The sequence below is a fragment of the Molothrus aeneus genome, chromosome 17 (assembly GCF_037042795.1).
Source record: "Molothrus aeneus isolate 106 chromosome 17, BPBGC_Maene_1.0, whole genome shotgun sequence".
NCBI lineage: Eukaryota > Metazoa > Chordata > Aves > Passeriformes > Icteridae > Molothrus > Molothrus aeneus.
This window is the reverse complement of record NC_089662.1, coordinates 12,458,728-12,479,221: the sequence shown is the minus strand read 5'-3', so window position 1 is coordinate 12,479,221 and position 20,494 is coordinate 12,458,728. Positions and strand designations below refer to the sequence as shown.

The 20,494-nt window shown below is 50.4% G+C and overlaps 1 protein-coding gene across 3 annotated transcripts in view; it reads right to left on the bottom strand.

The window, feature by feature from the left end:
• The window catches only part of PMEPA1 (prostate transmembrane protein, androgen induced 1), a 39,508-nt gene that overhangs the window by 6,684 nt on the left and 12,330 nt on the right, over positions 1–20,494 (bottom strand). For 2 of the 3 annotated variants that reach the window (XM_066561704.1, XM_066561706.1), the window contains exons 2-3: positions 17,620–17,658; positions 48–202 (exon numbers count right to left, since the gene is read on the bottom strand). In XM_066561704.1, coding sequence (XP_066417801.1) covers positions 48–202; positions 17,620–17,658 — 194 coding nt within the window. The remainder of the gene's footprint in view (positions 1–47; positions 203–17,619; positions 17,659–20,494) is intronic. The other variant, XM_066561707.1, reaches the window with a different exon arrangement.

Sequence of the window (20,494 nt, the reverse complement as noted above, 5' to 3'; positions counted from 1 at the left end):
CAAACACGACCTGGCACGTGTGGCTGGAAGAGCAGGGTGTGACTTACTGAGGAGAGGTTCTCGTCCCGCCGCCTGCCCTGGCTGTGCCGGCTGATGAAGGAGCGCGCAGAGAGTTTGTAGTGGTTCAGCAGACACGTGATCACCACCACCATCACCATCATCACCACCACGATTATGATTATCTGTACAAACTCCAGCTCCGCTGCAAGAGAAACAGACAGATTTTGAGCCATCAGGAACAGCAGCAGGTAACTGAGCACAAGAACAAGTGAAGTGGCTGAGACAACACTGACAGCGCTGCACCCTTCCTGCCACAGCTCTCACACGTGGGCTCTGTGTGCCCTGAGCCCACAAAAACCTCATCCATTCCCTTTTTCAGTGTCACAGAAGAGTCTCCAGAAGGGATCTTTGCAAACTACGCTGCAGAGCATTTCCTGGCTACAGCACAGATTGGACTTCCCAAAGACCTCCTGGGTGTCACAAAACCAGGAGCATCTCAGTGCCTCAAGTGCCTCTCGTGGGGCTGCAGAGCCATGAACCAACAAAATTCATCCTAATGAAACAGTTCAGCTAAAAGCAAGCTAAATTTCTGCAGCTCTCTTCCCATCACCACTACTCCTTCCTCCGGGGAGAACCAGACTGAGCCCTCCTTGGCCCATCCCTGCACATCACACATCCCCTCTGTCCCAGGGGTCAGACAGTGGCGGCCCAAGGGACAGCACAGCACAGCAGGCAGTGGCAGCCCCCGTTCCCAAGGCTGCCCACCCACCACAGGAAGCAGGGGGGCAGAGCTTCTGCCTTTGGGTGAGACGCCAGATGGGTGCCATGCTCTGCCAGGGGCCACATCCCACAGCTCCAGACAGCCCCGGCTCAGGGCTCGGCCAGCTGACGGTGGCAGCTTGAGTGGCTTGAACTGGCAGAAAGGAAAACTGCCAAAACCCCTCCAAACAAACACGAACAAGCAAACAACAGACTATCTGGTTAACTCTGCAGACACTTGGCAGGAGGCAGAGAGAAGTCGCTCCTGAAATTTCCTAAGGAAATAATTCCTCGCACTTCTCTGAGGCTTAGGAAAATTGAGTGCTGGAGGCAAACATTGTGCTGGGTCATTATTTCCATGAATTTGGTGCCCAGGGAGTACATGCCATTCCCAAAGTGCTCAGTCACTCCCCCCATTCCCCTTCACGCCAGCAGTGCCCAGGACTGGGCAGCAGCAACTCCAGTGCCCAGCACAAAGGAGGGCCCAGACAGCAAAATTCAATCATTCTGAGGATTTACAGCTTGTTTGCTTCTCAGCAGTGACAGCTATAAAATCCAGTTTGGGAAAGCCGTGCTCTAAGCTATCATGGATGCTGCCATCTATATTTAATCTATACTGACACACACATATATATCTGCAGACACACAGCAAGGCCCATCAGACCTCAAAGGGCACCACTCACTCATACCAGCTGGGGTGGCTTCTGCTGAGTCAGGCAAATTTATTAGGTTTTTTCGTTGGGGTTTTTTTTTAATGGAAAGTTTTCTCCTGACAGGTGGCATTTGAGCGCCAGTAAAAGCAAATAAATGTCAAGAAAACAGTCCAGGTGGTGAGCGCTGCCAGTTACCTTGGAGCTCTTTCTGCTAAACAGCAGCTATTTCTGCCACTGCCCAAAATGCTCCACCAGCTCTGCCCACTGCCTGCAGAAAGCAGAATTATGCCTTGAAAGCAGGAGCCTTATCTGGCAACTTGGAGCTGGATGGATGAGGGACTTTGAGCCCAGATCCTTCCAGCACCCCTAAAACACAGCTGCCTCTCCTCTGGAAGGTTGCACACAGGGTGGGAAGAGATGGATTAAAAGCCAAACATTGTACAGGAGTTTTGCCTTAAAAATGCTTTTTAGCTAGAATAAAAGGTAAGCTCTGGGTCTTTCACAGCAACCCCAACAAGTCACCCAGTGCCACTGTGAGAGGAACAGCATGGAAGAAAACCAAATCCCATAAATTTGATCCAGCCCCAAAGCAGCACAGCTCATCTGTGGGGCCCAAAAGCTTCCCCTGGTGCCCTGTGCTGGAGGAACTGGCTGGAACAGGAGCTCATTGCTCCTGAGCAGAACCCAGACTGACCACAGGCACAAAGCACCAAAACCTAAAGGGCTAGGAAAGGGGACACTGCAAAACCATTGAAAAAAGGCACAATGACTCTTCCCATGCCACCCCCACTGTGCAGGGGTGTCCCTACACATCCCAAAGACGTGTCCTGGGTGTAACTGAGCACTGAGAGCATCCCCCCAGCACCCCAGCCAGGCACAGGGCACCCCACAGCTCCCCTGGGTGCTCCCCCATGAAGAACCAGATCCCAGAGCCCCTGTGCCTGCCCTCCCCATGGGCAGCAGAGCAGCCACCCAGCCTGCAGAGCCCATCTCTTGCACAAATCATTATGGAAAGGAAAAAAACTAAGAAAAAAAAAACCCAAATGTTTTTAAGAAGATGAGTCACTTCAGCCTCAAAATGCAGCATGTGCTTCGGCCATGGCAAGAAAACACAAGAAAAAGTATAAATGAAGCTGGTGATGGAAAACTTCCTTTTCTGTTAAAAGGGGTTATATTTCTAAAGAAAAACAAGGCCAAAGTAGTAATAAAGGAAAGTTCCTTTCCTAGGACAAGAGATGCCTTAAATGAACCAAACCTTGCTAAATTGGTCCTGATGCTTCAGTGACACAGGTGAAGTTTTGGCCCAGGAAATTCCTTCCCAGGAAGGAACACACAAGATGTGTCACTTACAAATGACCTAAACCAGGCTTCCTGCACACACAGACATAGAACCAGCAGAGACTGAAGAAGAAGAAAGAGTGGGAATTCCATCAGCATCTGGGACAACACACCAGTGTCTCATCCATCCTCAGTGCCCTGGGACTGCTGCAATTGGGGATCACAGGGAGAGGTGCCACAGGAAGGCACAGGATGATTACCAGAACAAAGGGGATGCTGCTTTCCAGCAGGGATGCTCCTCCTGCCCCAACCCTACCCCAAGCCCAGGCTCTAAGGAGCAGCCCAGCCTTACCATGCCCAGGAGCAAACTCATCCTGCTTTAATCCCAAGAACACTCAGGTTGCCCAATCTAGCCTTTGGAAAAAATAAAATAAAAGTCAAACCAAACCAAAAAAAAAAACCCCACACACACCCTCAATTTGTGCTTTACATGTTTCAAGAGACTCATATCCACTCGAGGCACCAAAGTTTCTGCCAGCTCTCCCTCTGTTTTAACTTGTCTTCATGGGCTTCTTTTCTGCAGAAGGGAAAACAAACCCAACACACTGGAAAGCTGGATATGCTCAGTAAAATTTTTATCCAAGCAGCTCAGTCAAACTAATGAAGAAAGATCATTAAAAACCCAAAGTTTGAGTTAATATGCTATTATACAAGTGCAATTCAGCTGCTATGCTAATAAAAAGCCTTTGGGGAATGAAAAACAAGCCAAACTGCAAAGCACATAATTTATAATTCTACTGGTATTCTTAAAAACACACACACAACAAAACAAGAAAAAAAATACTCAACACATTTTGTATTTGGCTTCCTAATCATTGTCACTTTTCAATTAGAAGAGACCTCATTCCATTTCTCTCTGTAATTTTCCCCAAGGGAAGTGTTATAAATGCACTAGGCTTTACAAGATGGGCATATTCCGCCTCCAAATGCAAAGCAAGGTCACACTAATTTAATTTTGCATAATTTTTATTCCAGAATACGTTTCAAACTAACAGGTTCAGACATCACATTGAAGTGACACAACCTGCTTTTCCGTGTTTTCTGTCTAGACGCGGCAGCTCCGGGAGCCGGGCACCGTGCGCGCAACCCTTCTGCAACTCAGCATTTCCCCCAGACCCTCAGCACCCCAAATTGGGCTATTCCTGACCAAGGAGAGCACTTGTCACGGCCCATTCCTCATGCTCACTTCAAACCACGCATGGCCTTGGACAAGGGGGTTATGGAGATGCATGAATGAGTGATGGGGACTCTGTGCTTCCAAAGCCTGGGCACTCCATTCTCCTGTATTTATAAGAAGCTCATGCCCTTGCTGTCCTGTCACAGACATCTTTTATGAAAAATCCTTTCCTCAGGATTTTTCCTCCTGAGAAGCTGAGAGGCCTCAGGAACAAAATGTGAACAATGGTTATCTGCTGCTGTGGAATGCAACAGGTGCAGCTGGGATTGGGCTCATGTGGTTGTTTCTAATTAATGGCCAATCACAGCCCAGCTGGCTCGGACTCTGTCCCAGACACAAGCCTTTGTTAGTTATTCTTTCTTTTTCTATTCTTAGCCAGCCTTCTGATGAAATCCTTTCTTCTATTCTTTTAGTATAGGTCTAATGTAATATATATAATAAAATAATAAATCAGCCTTCTGAAACACGGAGTCAGATCCTCGTCTCTTCCCTCATCCTGGGACCCCTGTGAACACGGTCACACTGCCCACCCTGCTGCCCAGTCACCAAGACCATGAAGCTCTGGAGTGTCTCAAATTTCTGGATTTATCTGTGGGTCCTGCACTGAGGTGCCAGCCACGCTGCAGAGCACGCTCACAGCTCCACAGGAGATGCTGCAGGAAGGTGCATCTGGGAGCTTCCTCGAGTCCTTATAAACAGAATACTGGCACCCACAAAATACTGGCACCCACAGGTTCAAATTAATTAATATATTTACAAGGACAGAGAGGGATTTGAGTCAATGGTGATGCTGGGAGCATCCTTACAGCCGTAGGGGAGGCAAGGCTGGGTTACACTTTAAATGCATTGCCTTGCCTTTTACAGCTACATTTCAGTTCATAAAATGCTTCCTATAAACTTTATTAATGCTCTTCCTTCCACACAGAATACCTCTGCAGAAGACTCTCCAAACCACCACAAGTATAAAGGAGAAAAAAAAACCCAAACCAAAACCTGTATTTTGCTGCAATCATTCCAGACACTCCAGCTATCATTTACAGGTGGACAGAACAGCTTAGAGGCAAGCTCCCAGCCAAGATGACCTGTGCTTTCAGCCAGGTATAACACACATCTGCAGGTCAAACCAGTCATCCCTGAGCTTCAATTACAATTTCTGTATGTACTGGAATTGTGTATTGTGTGAGAAGTGACAAGAAAAAGTGAAATTACTCAGGAGCTAATAGCTCAGATGAAGAAATGTAGCTGCACTAGCCATAACTCCTAAGGAAAAAGGTTTAAAAAAAACCTCACACTCTTAACACACACACACAGTTACATTCTTAACACACTCACTTTCTTACACAGTCTCTCTTACAAACTCTCACACACACTCTTACACATTCTTACACACACACATACTCTCGCTAAAGAGTGTTCTTCTCCCTTTCAGAGGCTGTGGACAGCAGAGAAGAGATGAAAGAACAAAGAACTTCAGATGGCAGATTACTCACCCTTGCTCATCTGCTAGGTCATCTCAGAAACAATCAGAGCAGGCAAAGTCATTACTGCACTATTTTTGTATTAGCATCTGCTGCATTTGTCTTCTAATACCCCCATAAAACCAGATAGAAGGGCCCATCAGATTGTCAACAACTGTGTTTGTTTACAAGAGAGCAGGGGAAGACACAGAATATGATCTCAATATTGATAGTGCTGCTGCTGGCACTGACTGGCAGCACCTTGAAGCTGCAGCAACACCAAAGGAACCAGGATCAGGCCTGTTACAACAGGCAGGACAGCTGGGAAGGATCATTTTGGGCCTGCTTCACGCACCATCAGTACAGTTAACAGCTAAACTTCATTTCTGGATTCAGCACAGTCAATTCTGATGCAGTGAGCAGAAATGACACCGTGCAGACCAGTGAGGACAGGCTGAGATGGGGCAGGAGGGCAGGGAGCAAGTGAGACTCGGAAAAGGAGCCAGTTGAAATAAAAACATTGCTGGAGAAGAGGGGATAGAGCTTCAAGAATTCCTGTTCATAGTGCCAAGCTTTGGGCCATAACTGTGTTCAATATAGTTCTTTTTGTCAGATGTCACCCAGGTAATCAAGCATCACATCCTCTGAGTCACTGGCAAATGATGGCCTCATCCCCCCACCCCCATTCTTGTTTGTTTTAAAGGAAACAGCCTTATTTCATGCTTAATAGTCACAGAAATATCAGACTGCTTGGGCTTCAGAACATTTTTTAGTGCTTAAAAAACCACAGCAACTGTCCTGGCTGCACCACTGGGCCTGTTTTCAGAAGGTGACCTTGCCAAGATCACCCAGCTTGGTGGCAGCTGCAGGGACTGGGACACACATCTAAGGGCCACAGAGGCAGGATCGGCATGGCAGAACTCAGCTTTTACAGGGAAATGGCAAATGTGAGAGCTGGGGTCAGCAGTTCTGTCAGCCAGGACGCTTTGGGCTCTGAGCAGAGACCTGTCAGCTGGACACTTGTTTAGAGAAACTCCTGGAGACATGAAACAGCTCCCTCAGAGCAGTGAGAACTAACAAGGTTCTTTGGGACACACCAGCTCTCTGAAATCTTGCATATGCCAACCTCTTCTCTCTTTTCAGTGCCTACTCCTCTCACCCTCCCCCTTTTCCAGGATTTTTAGATGAGGTATTTCACACACAGTGAGGCTGATCCCAGCCTACCGAGATGACTGGAAGGAGTACACGGCTTTTGAAGTTACTCCCAAGGGTGAGAACAGCTGAACTGGATTAAAAGAATAAAGTCATTTTGATTTTGCACTTAAAAGACAGGTAAATTTGCTTGCTCACTAGAAAATGTTGAGCAGGGCTCATGGCCCCCACCAAGCTGAGCAGATCCAAAACACCTCCTGCTTCCCAGGAGGAAGCACAATAGCATCAGGCCTGGATGATGTTTGGGCAGAGGGGAGGGCAGAACATCACCCACCCTTTGAATAAGAGCACCAAGAGAGAGGGATACAAGAACAAGATTTTACCATCTGCAGTCATAAATAGCCTGAACCAGAAAAAAAACCCTACCAGATATTGAGTGAAAAAACACAGCACACAATATCCAGATCAAACCCCACCAGCCGACCCTGAAAGACCAAACAGGTTTTGTTTGTCAGGGGTATTTCTAACAGCCAGTAAAAATAAACACATTAATAAATAAGTATTTTTGTATACCCTGGAAACACTCCTGATCAATATGTGGCTTGCTACTGTAGAGGGTTTTTTTTTCCTTCCACCCAGCAGAAACTCATGACAAAGGAAAGCACATCTCATTTATGAACTTAGCTATAAATACTTTTGCTAACTGCCATTTAGGAATTTCATTTCCTGCTTGAGCAAGTCCTGTTGAAAGAGGCAATTACCAAATTTGTTTCTAGTTATAGAAATAGATGTTTGTCGCTGCCCACATCTGTTTCGACAGACAAATTGCCAGACGCGGACGCTCCAAGGAGAGCAAGTGCTCCATGCAGGGAGGGCTTTGCCCCCTCTCCAGAAAGCAAATGGCAATTACAGGGATTGGGTTTCTGATTCCAGCTTCCTCCCAGCCCCGTCTCCCACTGCAAGGGAGCTGCCTCACGCTGACAGGGCACCTGCAGCCTCCCTCAGCTGCATCCCCTGCGCCGCATCACCAGCGGTGCCGGAGCTGCTCCCTCCTCCTGCTGCCGCGGGGACACCCGGGAATAGGGGATGCGTTTGTCACCCAGCCCAGCACAACGAGGAGCCTTGGATGCTGCAGGTCACGAGGACCCAGCAGGCTGCACTTGCTGTGCACACAGAAAGGCAGCAGCAGCAGGGCAGGGAGATGGCACAGGCTGTCCTGCTCTGTGTGCGACACCCCAGTGCACAGCGGAGATGGCACGGGGCTGTGCAGATGGGGGTTTGTGGATGCCATCAGCATCAATCACAGCCTCTCCCAGCTGAACAAATGCTGGATACACCACGTTTCACCAGGCGTCTCTCCACCCTGGCTGTCCACTAGAAAGTTTCCATTTCTACTTATTCTTGGGGAAACCATCCACTGGTCAATTCCCAGTGTGTTCAGCCATGACCCTGTCAGAGCCCAAAGCAGCTCCAGGTGCCCCAGTGCCACCCAACCCCTGTCACGGTGCCCAGCGAGTCCTGTGGGACCAGTGCTCCTGCAGGGGCACCTCGAGTGAGACAGGAGAGCAGCAATGCCTGTGCCTCCCTGTCACAAGCACGACACCCATCAACTCACACCCAGCACCCTGCTCAGGGACACGACTGAGGTGCAGAAAAACCACAAAACACCCCGAATTGCAGCTGGGCAACCTGTGCTCCTCCAGCATTTCTATTCCACACCAGCATGGCTCCCTCCACCACCTCCCTTATCAACCAGCACATCCCCAAGGAGCCCCTTGACATTTGGGAATAGTGCCGGGCCCCTGCCGTGCCCCTGTCCTGAGGCTGCAGCTCCCGCAGGGGCTCCAGGACACGCAGCCCTGGGCAGCAGTGCCACAGGGGCTGCCCTGGCTCACAGACGGGTGTTGAAACCCAGATTGAGCAAGCTGGCCAAAGCCACACAGGTCACGACAGGGCTGCAACTGCGACCGGATTTCCTCAGCACAGTCCAGGGCCAAAAAACGGGAAACACTCCCTGCTCTGCCTCTTCCCAAGCACCCAGTTATCATCTGTGCCACTCTGCAGCTCCAGCTCGCCAGAGGAGTGACCTTTCACAAGGCAAGTTACTCCCAGGGAACAAGGACAATCTTAAGTTACAGGCAAAATTATGCATTGCAGGGAAAAAATATGCAAAATGCATGCAAATGCCCAAACAAGGCACACTGTGTCTGGTCACTGCAGGATTCAAGTTCAGTTCTTGAACTGGTCTGAACTGGTCGCTACCACCAGACGGGAGCGAATGCATGTGCACACTCTCACAGAGATGTGAAAAAAAAATTGTATTTATACATACATATATATATATATATATATACACACACACACACCAGAGTGAATGGGGGAGGTGAGTACAACCGCCCCAAATCTGACAAAATTAAAGGTAATAAATTTACTTCCACCTCAGCTGCAGCAACAGCCTGAGAAAGGTTTTAACTCCCACAGCAGATCTGCTGGGAAGTCTGTTTCATTGGGGGGGTTCTGCATGTGCAGGTTTTAGGGCGCACACAAAGAGAAAGGCCAGGCACAGATGGGGTTTGGGGCCAAGAACAGGGCTGGGCTCACCTGCCCTTCCTGAACATCCTCATCCTGGCGTTCCCTGCAATCCCCAAGAAACCCAGTCCCCATCCCGGGGTGCTCTGCTCCTTCCCCTGAGCATCCCCATCCCCATCCCCATCCCCATCCCGGGGTGCTCTGCATCCCTGAGCGTTCTCATCCCCATCCCGGGGATCCCTGCCATCCCTGAGCATCCCCATCCCCATCCTGGGGATCCCTGCCATCCCTGAGCGATCCCATCCCCATCCCGGGGATCCCTGCCATCCCTGAGCGATCCCATCCCCATCCCGGGGATCCCTGCCATCCCTGAGCGATCCCATCCCCATCCCGGGGATCCCTGCCATCCCCGAGCATCCCCATCCCGGGGATCCCTGCCATCCCCGAGCATCCCCATCCCCATCCCGGCCCATCTGCGTCCCTCCTGCCGCCCCATTGTCCCGCTCCCCCGTCCCATCCCCAGATACACGGGGCAGGGGGGCTGCGGGGAGCCGACCCCCGGGTCAGCGCCCACAAAGGGCTCGGGGGGAGGCGGTGGAGCCCCGGCCGGCCCATCCCGGCCCCGCCACCTGCCCGCCGGGCTGCGGGATGCGGGCGGCAGCTGCCCCGCACCGGGCGCAGGGCGCTCGGCGGGGCGGGAGAGGGCACAGCACCGACGGGAGGATTATCCATGGACACAGCCTGTCCCCTTTTCACTGCATTTAACAATAAAGCAGTAGCTATAGCAACGGGGTTAATTAATGCATCGATTTGCATAACTAAAACTCCGCGCCCATTGAAAGCCCCGCCGATGTGGTCGCTGTACGGGGACCCGCACCCACGGCGGGGACGGGGCTGCGGGGACACCCCCGGAGCAGCGAGAGCCATCCCCTCCTCGCACCTCCATCCCCGCCAAGCGTGCGTACACCAGCATGGGGAAAAGAGCAGGAAAACGGGGGCCGAAGTGTCCTTCAAAAAACTAAAACTGAGGGAAAAAGTGATTTTCAGGCATGGAGGGAGTAAAGCGCATTCCGAGCGGAGGGGGTAAGGAGATAGGGAATGTAAAGGTTTCAGACTATCGTATAACCAGAGGGGGAAATGTCTTCTCACCACAAACATGCATCTGCATGATGTCTAGACAGTCATAAAAAGGGCAATTAAAGTACTGCAGGCTGCAGTAAGCCAATGTCTCCTCTCCCAGTCTAAACAGTTGAAACATACTGCACGAACTTGGAAAAAAAAAAATAGGAGAGAGAAAAAAAAAAACCAAGTTTGTAAGGAAAAATGTTTTGAAATTCAGCTTTAAATAAGCCAGTAAATTAATTCAACCTTGTCACATCTCTGCCTTATAACATATCAAATATTCCGCCTGCGTCCTGTCTAGACTGCGATAACAAAGGGCATTTAAAGCCCTGCAAGATGCGCTGACAGAGTGGCCATTTAAAGACGCAGTATTGCTTTCTCCATCTAAAACGATTTGTCAGATGGAGTTAAAATGAAAATGATAAGTAATCACTCTGGTTCACAACCATTTCAAAAGGAAAAAAAACCGCAAAACCCCCACAGCTCATAGATATAAATCCCACTAAAATCATTCCAATGTATCACTCCAGTGGGATTTGTCTGGCCTCTTTTTTATGGCATTTGCCTTTTTTTTTAATTTATTTTATTAATCTGAGATGTCAGTGGCTTTCTGCAGCACATGCATTTCTAAATAGGAGTGTATTAAGTTTAAAAAAGTCAGCTCCAAGTTTTAACTGATTTATTGGCATAAAATGATGACTCCTGCAGAAACAGTATTATAACCCCAAGGGTTAACAACACTGAAAAGGAATTTTTTGTTTTTATTTACTTAGAAACAAAAGAATAAACTGTATCACATGAAAAAAACTGGCCAGTCCCTATCACTGACACAACTGAGCCTGCTCAGTCCCAGTCCTCAGGAATGCAAAAAAGAAAAGAAAGTTAAAGCAAACTATGTGGGTGTTCAGAGTGTTGGTTTTTTTACTGAGAAAGGATGGTTTTCTGGAGAAAAAAACAAAACAAAATATAATCCTGTCTAACACAAGAAACACTCTCCTTCCTCTCTGAGCTGTATCAATTGTTGAAGAACCAAAAAACTCAAAATAAAATACACAGGCACAATCACTGATCTGCTGAACAGGAGGGCAAACGCTGCCACAACAGGGCCAGGCCACAGCCACTGCAGGCCAAGGCTTCCACCCCAGGGCAAGACTGGCCTGAGAGGCTGCTTTGCTGGGACATGGCATGACCAAGTGCCCCTGGCATGACCCTGTGCCCAGCCCTGGCTCCAGCCTCACTGCCCAGTCCCTTCTACAGGGGAGGGTCATGATGGGAGTCACCCCTGGAAGTCCAGAACCAGCCTGGATTCAGTTCTTCACTGCTCCTCACCCTATGACATCCCACCACCCCCTCATCTGCACCTCCCTCTGTCTCCCAACCCTTGTTTCTTAATTATTATTTTAATAAGACTGTTTCCAACTTCATTGTTCATTCCGCAATAGCCCAAGGGCTACAACTGTTCATTAGACAGAATTTCTGCTTTAATTGCACTGACACAGATGTGTAGGTTATCTGGAAGAAATTACTAAAATGAGCAGTAAAGAATGGGGCTGGATGCTTTTCTTCCCTCACAGAGAGTTTAATTTAACATTATTTCCCCCCACGCCCCGTACAAGCAGCGCCATTCGCTGCACTGCGACTCTGGGTTTGCAGAGGAATCAACCCCAAACTGCTCCCACTGCACACAGGTGCATCAGGATTCCCACAGGGGCAACAGGGGAAGGTCTGGGGGCTCTGTGGTCTCCACCACTGCTGGTGGGATGGTCTGTGTCCCCCTCATGTCCCCCAGGCAGCACAAATCAGTGACATCCCCCTGAGAGGGGAATCATCTGGACAGATAAAGCTTTGGGGAAGAAGTTGGGCCACCACTGCTCAACGTGCCCATCCCTGCCTGTGCCAGGACTGGGGTGGGAAACAGGCTCCCTTGGTCCATCCTCACCCTCTGAAAAGAAGAAACACCAAAAAATGTCATCACTTCTGCTCAACAGTGCCTGTGCTTTGAACCCACCATGGCTGTGCAGCTGTCAAATCAGCCAGGGAGTTCACATGAACTTCCTCTGCAATTCATGTTGGCAAGAGCCAGACACATAATAGCCCTGGATTCAGGGAGAAAGAGCTGCCAGCATTATTTCTATTTAAAACCTCTATCTGAGCTTCATAGACTCATTCTTCACACATGATACAAACACACACACACAAAATGCAGAAGTGAGCCAGATCCAGAAGCATTTCACTTCACCAAGAGCAGTGCCTAACAGCAATTTCAGGTTTTGGCTCCCTGTGACTATCTAATAGATTTTAATTCAATATTAAAAAGCATGAACCTGCCAATTTTTTTGTTATGTCTTCTTGCCAGGAAGAAGAAAAAAGTTGTTCCTAACTTCTTTATCAAACCATTTCCTCCTCTGCACCTCCCTTCTCCAGACAAGGGGCTGCAGCCAGAGGCACCTCCTGGCCAGGGCAAGGCTGACCAGGGTGGGCTGGGGCAGGGGCAACATCACAGGTTCAAGTTCCATCTCTAAATATGTCTAAAAGCCACTAAAAATGTCTCCTTCAGGCAAACTTGTCTTTAAGAGGGAAGGAAAGTTTCACTAATGCTTCATGTTAAAAAAGCCCGCACTAAGGGAAAAACCTTCCCTTTGTTGCTAGGGGACTTGCTTACTTTCTAGCTGAAATCCTTTAAAATGCACCATTGTATTTAGAAAAAAAAAAAAAACAACCCCGAGACTGAAGCACCTCATGTGCTAAAGATCAAGAGACAGAACACATCAGTTCCATCCTTCCTTTGCAAGTACTTTGCTCAGGCCTGACTTTGTTTTGTGTCTTGGTCCTCGATGCTTTTTGGCAGTTTGCTCCAGACTTACTGGCAAGAGCTAAAAGGTTTCTATTTAGCTGGTGTCAGCTGAGCATCTGTGCCGGCAAGAACTGGAGTGGGGGTGATCCCGACTGCCTTTCAAAAGCACATTTCTCTCTGGGAGCTGCCACAATAATTTGAAGTCTGAGTGTGTTTGGGTAGCGGGGTGACTCCCTCCGGAGGGGTGCCCCGGCGCAGCTCTCCATGCGGGCAGCGATCGCTGATCGGCGGAGGGAAAAAGGAGCTGGGAACGCTCCCTAACCTGTGACCCTGACAACAAAAGGCAGGGAGAGCGTCTAGACCTCCAGTCTGCCGGGGAGTGAAGGGAGCATTGTGCTCCGGCACACTGGGGCTGCTCAGACAAGGCGGGCACAGAGGCGCTGCGGGGCAGCCCCAGCTGCAGCGCCCGCACCGCTGCCGGGGAGGGGGCACACACAGCCCAGCACAGCCCGCCCTGCCCTGCCCTTCCTCCCCAGCACACGGCCCGCAGGGCCTGCAGGGTCTGCAGGGCAGCTTCCACCTCCCAGCGCTGCCCGTCACATCTCCAGCCCCGGGTCTCCCTTTGCCTCCGGGTATTTCGCACGCAGCATCCTCACGCTCCTGAGCGCAGATCCTGCGATCCCAGCCCTGCGCGGACTGCCGGCAGGAAAAATGAAATATATGCTTCCTTCCACAGAGCCTTGATTTTCTGCTTTCCCTGTCTGGCTCATTTAAAAGGGGACAGACCAAGATGTTTCCTCTCTGCCAAGCCTAGAGGTCAGCTCAGCATTCAGAAAAAGCTGAAGTCCCAGCTTTAACACGTATTTCTTGAGTGACCCTGATCAAACCCCTTGGCTTCCCAGTGTGGAGGTGCCCACATATAAAAATATAAATACCCTAAATAAATGCTGGAGCTAATGGCAGGTTACTGCCAGGGAACTGCACGAAGAGAAAATAAAAGACCTATTAAAAGCCCTTGTTTGTCTCTGCCAGAAAGAAAACACTATTACCCAGTACTTAAAAAGATGCATTAAAGGAGAGAGAGCATCGGGGGGATGGGGGTGGTTAAGGACACCCCTGGCAGAGCAGTGAGGGGAAGCACTCTGGGCCAACCACCCCCATGTGCCCTCAGGATAAGGTTTTGGGGTGATCCCACACCCTGGCCATGCCAGCACAGGCAGCAGGAGCAGCAGCTGCCCCGAGCATACCCAGCACAGAGTGGGGCCACAGGCAAACCTGGAAACCCACAGATCAGAACTCTGGGCTAAACAAAACCCTTTCACTTCACTATTCCTGGAGGAAAGGTAAATGTGCTCCAGCCCAGCGCCCTGTGACACTCACTGGCCCATGGCACCCCTCCACATGGAACCTGCAACCCTGGGCACAGCCAGCAGCCCCCTCAGGCACTGCAGGGATCCCCCCTCCTTCTGCCAGCTCCAGGCTGGAGCTCTGGAGTTACAGCCTGAGACCAAGCAAAACCAGACCCAGCAACTGAGATCGTTTAAGCAGCTATTAAATCCCCACCTCCTTCTGATGAGAGGTGATTTACAAACAGCTGATGGTGAATACAATGAATTCAGAGCACATGAGGAGTTTCAGTATCCTGGTAGCCACCAGATGCCAATCCTTCACCAGCACACCTCACCACTTCCACACCTTACACAACAAAAAGGCGAGGGATCAGGACTTTCTTCTCCCCCTGCCTCTGTTGCTTCCTACCCCATCCCCAAAACATCACCAGTCCACTGGCAACTCCTTCCCCAGGTGCTCCAGGTTCCCTGGGACTACTGAGGCACCAACAGAGCCAGGAGCTGCGGCAGGACACTGATGGTGGCACCACGGCAAGATGCCACACACCTGGAGCCTCAGCAGGGCCCAGCCAGACCTTCCTCACAGCCTGGCACCTGCCACGGCAGCAGCTCCTCTCCTGACAACTGCCTGGGATTTATTTTTGGTGCACATGCACTGGGAGACTGAGAGATCCCACACCGGGATTTTTATCAGCAGTGCGCAGCTATGGAAACAAATGCATTTAAGACTAATATAACAAAATATCCAAACCCACAACAATAAAATAAAGAATGGTGCACATTGGCATTTTCACATTGCAGTGAATGCAGAGCGTGACCCAGCTTCTCCCAGAATTCACCCAAACTTTTAAGAAATCACACATTTTCATGTACTTACATGTTCAGCTATGTGAATTTTGCTTGGTGTAAACCCTCCACCCTGCCCTTTGATTTTACAGAGTTCAAGGAATGCATCTCCTCCTAAATAAGATGAATAGCCATTTGTTGAGGACATTCTCTCCTTCCCCCTCTGTACCCATTTCCAAGCCACCCTCTGTGAGAAGCAGGAGGGCTAACACAAAATCCACCAGAAACTGCAGCACTTCTTCTTTCACTCCCCACGGAGGGGACACAGTGGTGCCTGACCATGCCCCAGTGCACAGATCTGGGCAGAGGCTGCAGCCCAGCCAAACTGTTCCCTCTCAGCAGGCACAAGAGGGACCCACAAGTCATTTAGAGGAATCCAAGAGCCTGACATCCACACCCTAGACACCCTGGAGTTACCAAGGAGATGGTGGAATACCTTAAAAACTCAGGAAAAAAAGCTCAGTGAAAACCAAACCTCCCTTGAGGGAGGCAGTGCTGCTCCCTGCCCAGGTTTGCTGTTCTGACACACCACGTGCAGGGCTTTACCCAGGTGGCACAGGGATGGGCAGGGGCATCTCTGGGACGGGCAGGGGCATCTCCCCCTGGGGTTCTGGCCCTGCAGGCAGCACCAGGATGCCCCGGGAGGATGCGGGTGGTGGAGGTGGCGATGTCTGGGAATGCCGGCCCAGGCTGGAGCTGCAGACAAGGACCCAGACAACAAAGGCGAGGCAAAAAGCCGTCTGATAGAGGCAGCCCCGTCTGGCAGGCCGGGCTCTCAGAAGCCTGGGCATGCACTGATGTCTGCAAGCACAGCTCTTCGCTGGGCGCACAATTAACCCCGCAGCAAGATCACTAAAGTGTCCTGCAGCACACTCCAAACAGCATCCATCTGGTAAGATGAAAAAAAACCAAAGAGTACAGGAGTGCAGCAAAGGAGCAAACAACTGGAGACTGCAGGGAATGACTCTATAACAAACAAAAATTATACTTAATTTTCTGTTATTTATATTCTAAGAAAACCACATGTTTTCACTTGCATCTCTGCCTCCCTCCCCGAGGCACAAGCACACACACACAAAATGGGAAGACCAGGGAGAGCAGGAAGAGCAGCACAGCTCGAGCACATCCCCACTCATACTCTTTCCCAAATCACAGCACAAGAAAACGGGTGTGAGTTTCACAACCGTGGAGCAACAGCCAAACACCTTTTGCTGGAGCGAAAACGCCCCGAGCAGCCGCTCAGAGCACTGGGACACCACAGCTACCCCTGCCCGCGTGATCTGCGGAGATCTTAAGGCATTAATATAAAATAAATGTAAATCAGCCATTGAGCGCTGCAGGGCGGTTTCCCTGCGGGCTGGTGTGAGTGTCCCAGCTCCGGGGCTGATCCCAGCCTCAGGCTCCCGTGGTTCCCCTGCCTGATGTCTGCACCACGATAACGATAACGCTGCTGGGGGACCGGTGGTGTCTCACAGCTTTTTTGCATAAGCAAGGGCTATCCTGCTGTGCAACCAAATTGTGCCACCAGGCTTGAAATAAAGGAACTGAAATAATTTTTTTTCTCTCTTATTTTAGATTATGACTTTTACTAATTGATGCTTGATAAAAGCCTAATGAATGATTTGTAGGTATTATAGGCATGTTAAGGATCCGAGTGTGGTTATAAGCCAAGGTCATAAGCTCTATTGACTTTCTAGGCTCTATAGCAATTGATTTGCCATTTATTAAAATCCCTGATTCACCACTTGTTAACAATTTATTTAGCTGGTTCTTCCCCAGAAGGCTCGGGACACCACATTGAGCAAAGACACCTTAGTTTTGAGGTACTGTCATAAACTCGATACTAAACTGAGAGACAGACTCATGAACATTATAGCAGTGTCTTTTTAAAGGCTCTTTTGCAAACAGGTTCAGCTCAAATCCAGGAGCCTGGTTTAACAGGGCTTCCAATGCCTGGTTTTGTCTGCGCTGAACATGAGCATCCCTGGCCACACTCAGCAGAAGTCTCACATCCCATGACTTAAAAAGGTACAGGATGTCAACTACTTTCATAAAATCGAGTGAAAGTCTCTTTCCTCAATGTAACACTGCTCATCAGTTTGCCAGAGTAGCAGCAAACGAAAGAGTACTGGTGCTTAAAATGACACTCAGCTTTTGAACATGTTTCTACATTGAACAGCAGAAAAAAAAAAATCCCATCCAGGATTCCCAAAGTGCAGCCAGGTATGGACAGACAAAGAACAGCAGGTTTGCACAGTCAGCCTCTGAAGACACCACTGCATCCCCCTGTGCAGCAGAGGAGCAGGTACCTGCTGCTCTCGGGGCCAGCAATGTCCCACCCGTGGCGTGGAGCAGTGACCGGGGTGTTTATGGTACAGCAGCTGCAATCATGCAATCAGCCTTCATAATTAGATCTTGGCAACTCTTGAAATACTTCACTTACCCAGTTTACCTGGAAAGGTGCGACCTAAACATTCAGTGCCTGGAGACATTTGAAAGAAAAACAGAAAGGATCCGTCAGTGATGGGAGCCACCTCCGAGCGGCTGCACACACACCCCAGCTCCCCTCCTGGGGACTCGTCCTGGCAGAGCTCCCCTGGCCAGCATCACCTGCTCCCACCATCTCCACAGGCCAGCAGTGCCAGAGCTGCCACCACTCCTGGATCATGACCCCACGTGCTTTTCCCACACCAGACATTGCCACACAAGGTCCTGTTCCTCTCTCCCCTGCTTCCCCAGGAATGCTCTCCTGATCTCGCCTGATGGCAATGCCAAAGCTTCACAGAGGTTGGTGAAGTTTCTGGGATCACTCAGCCCACCCCAGAGACCTCCCTGCCACATTCAACAGTGCCAGACTGCCTGTCCATGGCCCAGGGCAGCACTCTGCACTTCAAGGCACTGCTGGACTGTTTATTACATTCAGTCTCCTCTGCAAACACACAGAGCTGAGCCCCACACGCTGCTGAGCCTGGTGAAAGCTCAGGGTCTCCTGACACCCCATGCCCACAGCGGGGGCAGTGGCTGTGCAGCACTGAAGAGGAAGAGCCACAGCAAAATCTTGCACAAGAGCCCAGGAGTTGTATTTTCTAGCCCAGCAGATGTATTTTCAAGTGAGGAAAACAAAGCAGCAAAAAGTTTGCAACAAAAGACAACTCATGTCTTCTCTCTCACCCATGACTGTGTGACTGCCTGCAACACTGAAGGGATTACAGGACATGGATCCTCCCCAGTGCCTGGCAAGCTGAGACATTCTGGGCTGGCTGGGAGCTCTGCATCCCACAGGAGGTTCGCCAGAGAAACACATACAGGATTCTTTTATGAAGCCTGTAAGAACTGTCTGTCACTGATAATGGTTAATTGGTACTAATTAGTGCAGTCTGACCATAAGGAGCCCTACTGGCCTATAAAAGTGGCCTCTAACCTGAGAGCAAGGGAGGCAGTCACTGCCAGACACAGGGCCACGGACACACAGCCCGCTCCTCACACTGCGCCTGCCTCTGCAGCAACACAGCAGGCTCGAGGGATACATCAGCACATCACTGCTCTCAAATAAAGCTTTAAAAAGTTACTTTCCATGCACCTGGGAGGACAGAGAAAACCAGCTTTTTAATCCCAGGAAAAGATTAAGGATCAGACAGTTGCTGTAAATTACTGCAGTGGCTAAATAACGACGGGTCGCAGGCTGGGCTCACTGATGGGAGGTCAGGCTGATTTAAATGCTTCACATGCAGGTGTTCCAAAGAGGGCCTGCACACACGAGGTGTCACCTGAATGCACATGGGCAGCCTTGAGCCTCCAGGCCCATGGGCAGCACCACCACCACCCCGCTGGAATGGGCACCAACACCGAGCGTGACAGGAAAGGAAAGAAAGGAATTCTGCTGAACCAAACACCAACGTGTGGCAACAAGCTTGGACCTCCTCCTCCTCCTTCTCCTCCTGCTCAGCCAGCTCACTGCACAAAGCCTGGAAAGGGGTGGGAGGCTGGAAAGGAGTGAAAGGCCAAAAGAAGACTGCAGGCCAAAAAGGGTGGGAGTCCCAAAAGTAAAATGTAGAGTCTGAGAAAAAGTGGATGCCAAAATGGCTTGGGAGACCCAAAAGGGTGGGAGTCCAAAGGAAATTTAAAGGTTGAGAAAAAGACCTTGTGCATGCAGCTGGCTGGATCAGGATCAGCTCTTCTCTGGCTAAATTTCCAAAAGGGTAGAAAGCAATGCCTCTCCCCTCCCAGTTCCACAGTCCAGGTGATGCAGCGTGACACCCTGTGCACGTGTGGGCATGTGTTCCCCATCACGTCTCATCCAAGATGTTTGGCCATGGTCTGGGACGTGTGGGAGAAGCCAGCCTGAACCCTCTGAAGTCAGGCAAGATTTTGGGATGTTGCTTCTCCCCTCTCTCTCTCAGCACGCCTGCCTCTCCCGTCCTCACATCTGCCCTTTAGGTTCAGCCATGCATTTGCCAACTTTTTAAATGCAAATGAGAACTGGCACATGAAGTCTGCTTTAAACCTGACCAGAGCCACCCTCAGCTCTCCTCCCTCCCTCCTTATATGCATGAACTTTTTTTATGCAATCGGCAGCAGGGAAGAGACCCAGGGAGTGGCTGAGCCGTGCCTGGAGCCCTTCTGCAGCCGCGGGGCTGCCAGACAGCTCCATGGGAAGGGTGGCTCAGCCTCTCTGCCTACCAGCAGCAGCATGGAACCAGTAATTACCCTGGCTGGACCAACACCTGCTCGTGGTTTTGTCTTACACTGTTTGTGCAACCCAACAGGCTGCCAACAAAGCAGGGATGTGCTTTGCCTAAACAGGTGAAAACATGAAACAGGGAACAGAGCTGCCGTGTCGGTCCCACAACGCCTCTGTACAACACATGCTGGAAAATCACTGCTGCTTCAGCCTGCAAGGCTGCAGAGCAGGGACGAGCATGGCCTGCACTGAAAGGGCAGGAAAGGAGGGAAAAGGGCTGCCCAGCTTCAGAGCTCGGGATCCAGAAGCTGGATGTTCTTTGCTGGGCTGAACCACCAGCACCAAAAAGCCTGGCTTGCCAGAAGAGTCCTGCTAAACCGAGCATCCCCCGTGGGACAGCACAGAGGATGGGACAGCACTCACCCAGCCAGGGCTGCCTGCAGAGCAGAGCTGCTCCCAAAAATGCCCTGTGCCAGTTTAGAGCAGAACTGCCCATTCCCATGCCAGGGCCACCACCCCTGTGCTCATGGAGCAGGAGCTCAGCAGTGGTGTGGGAAGGGCAGAGTGAAGACCATGAGTGACCAAGGGCAAAGACCCCAAAGGAGCACCTGGGCCAGCCTCAGTCTCTGGCAGAATC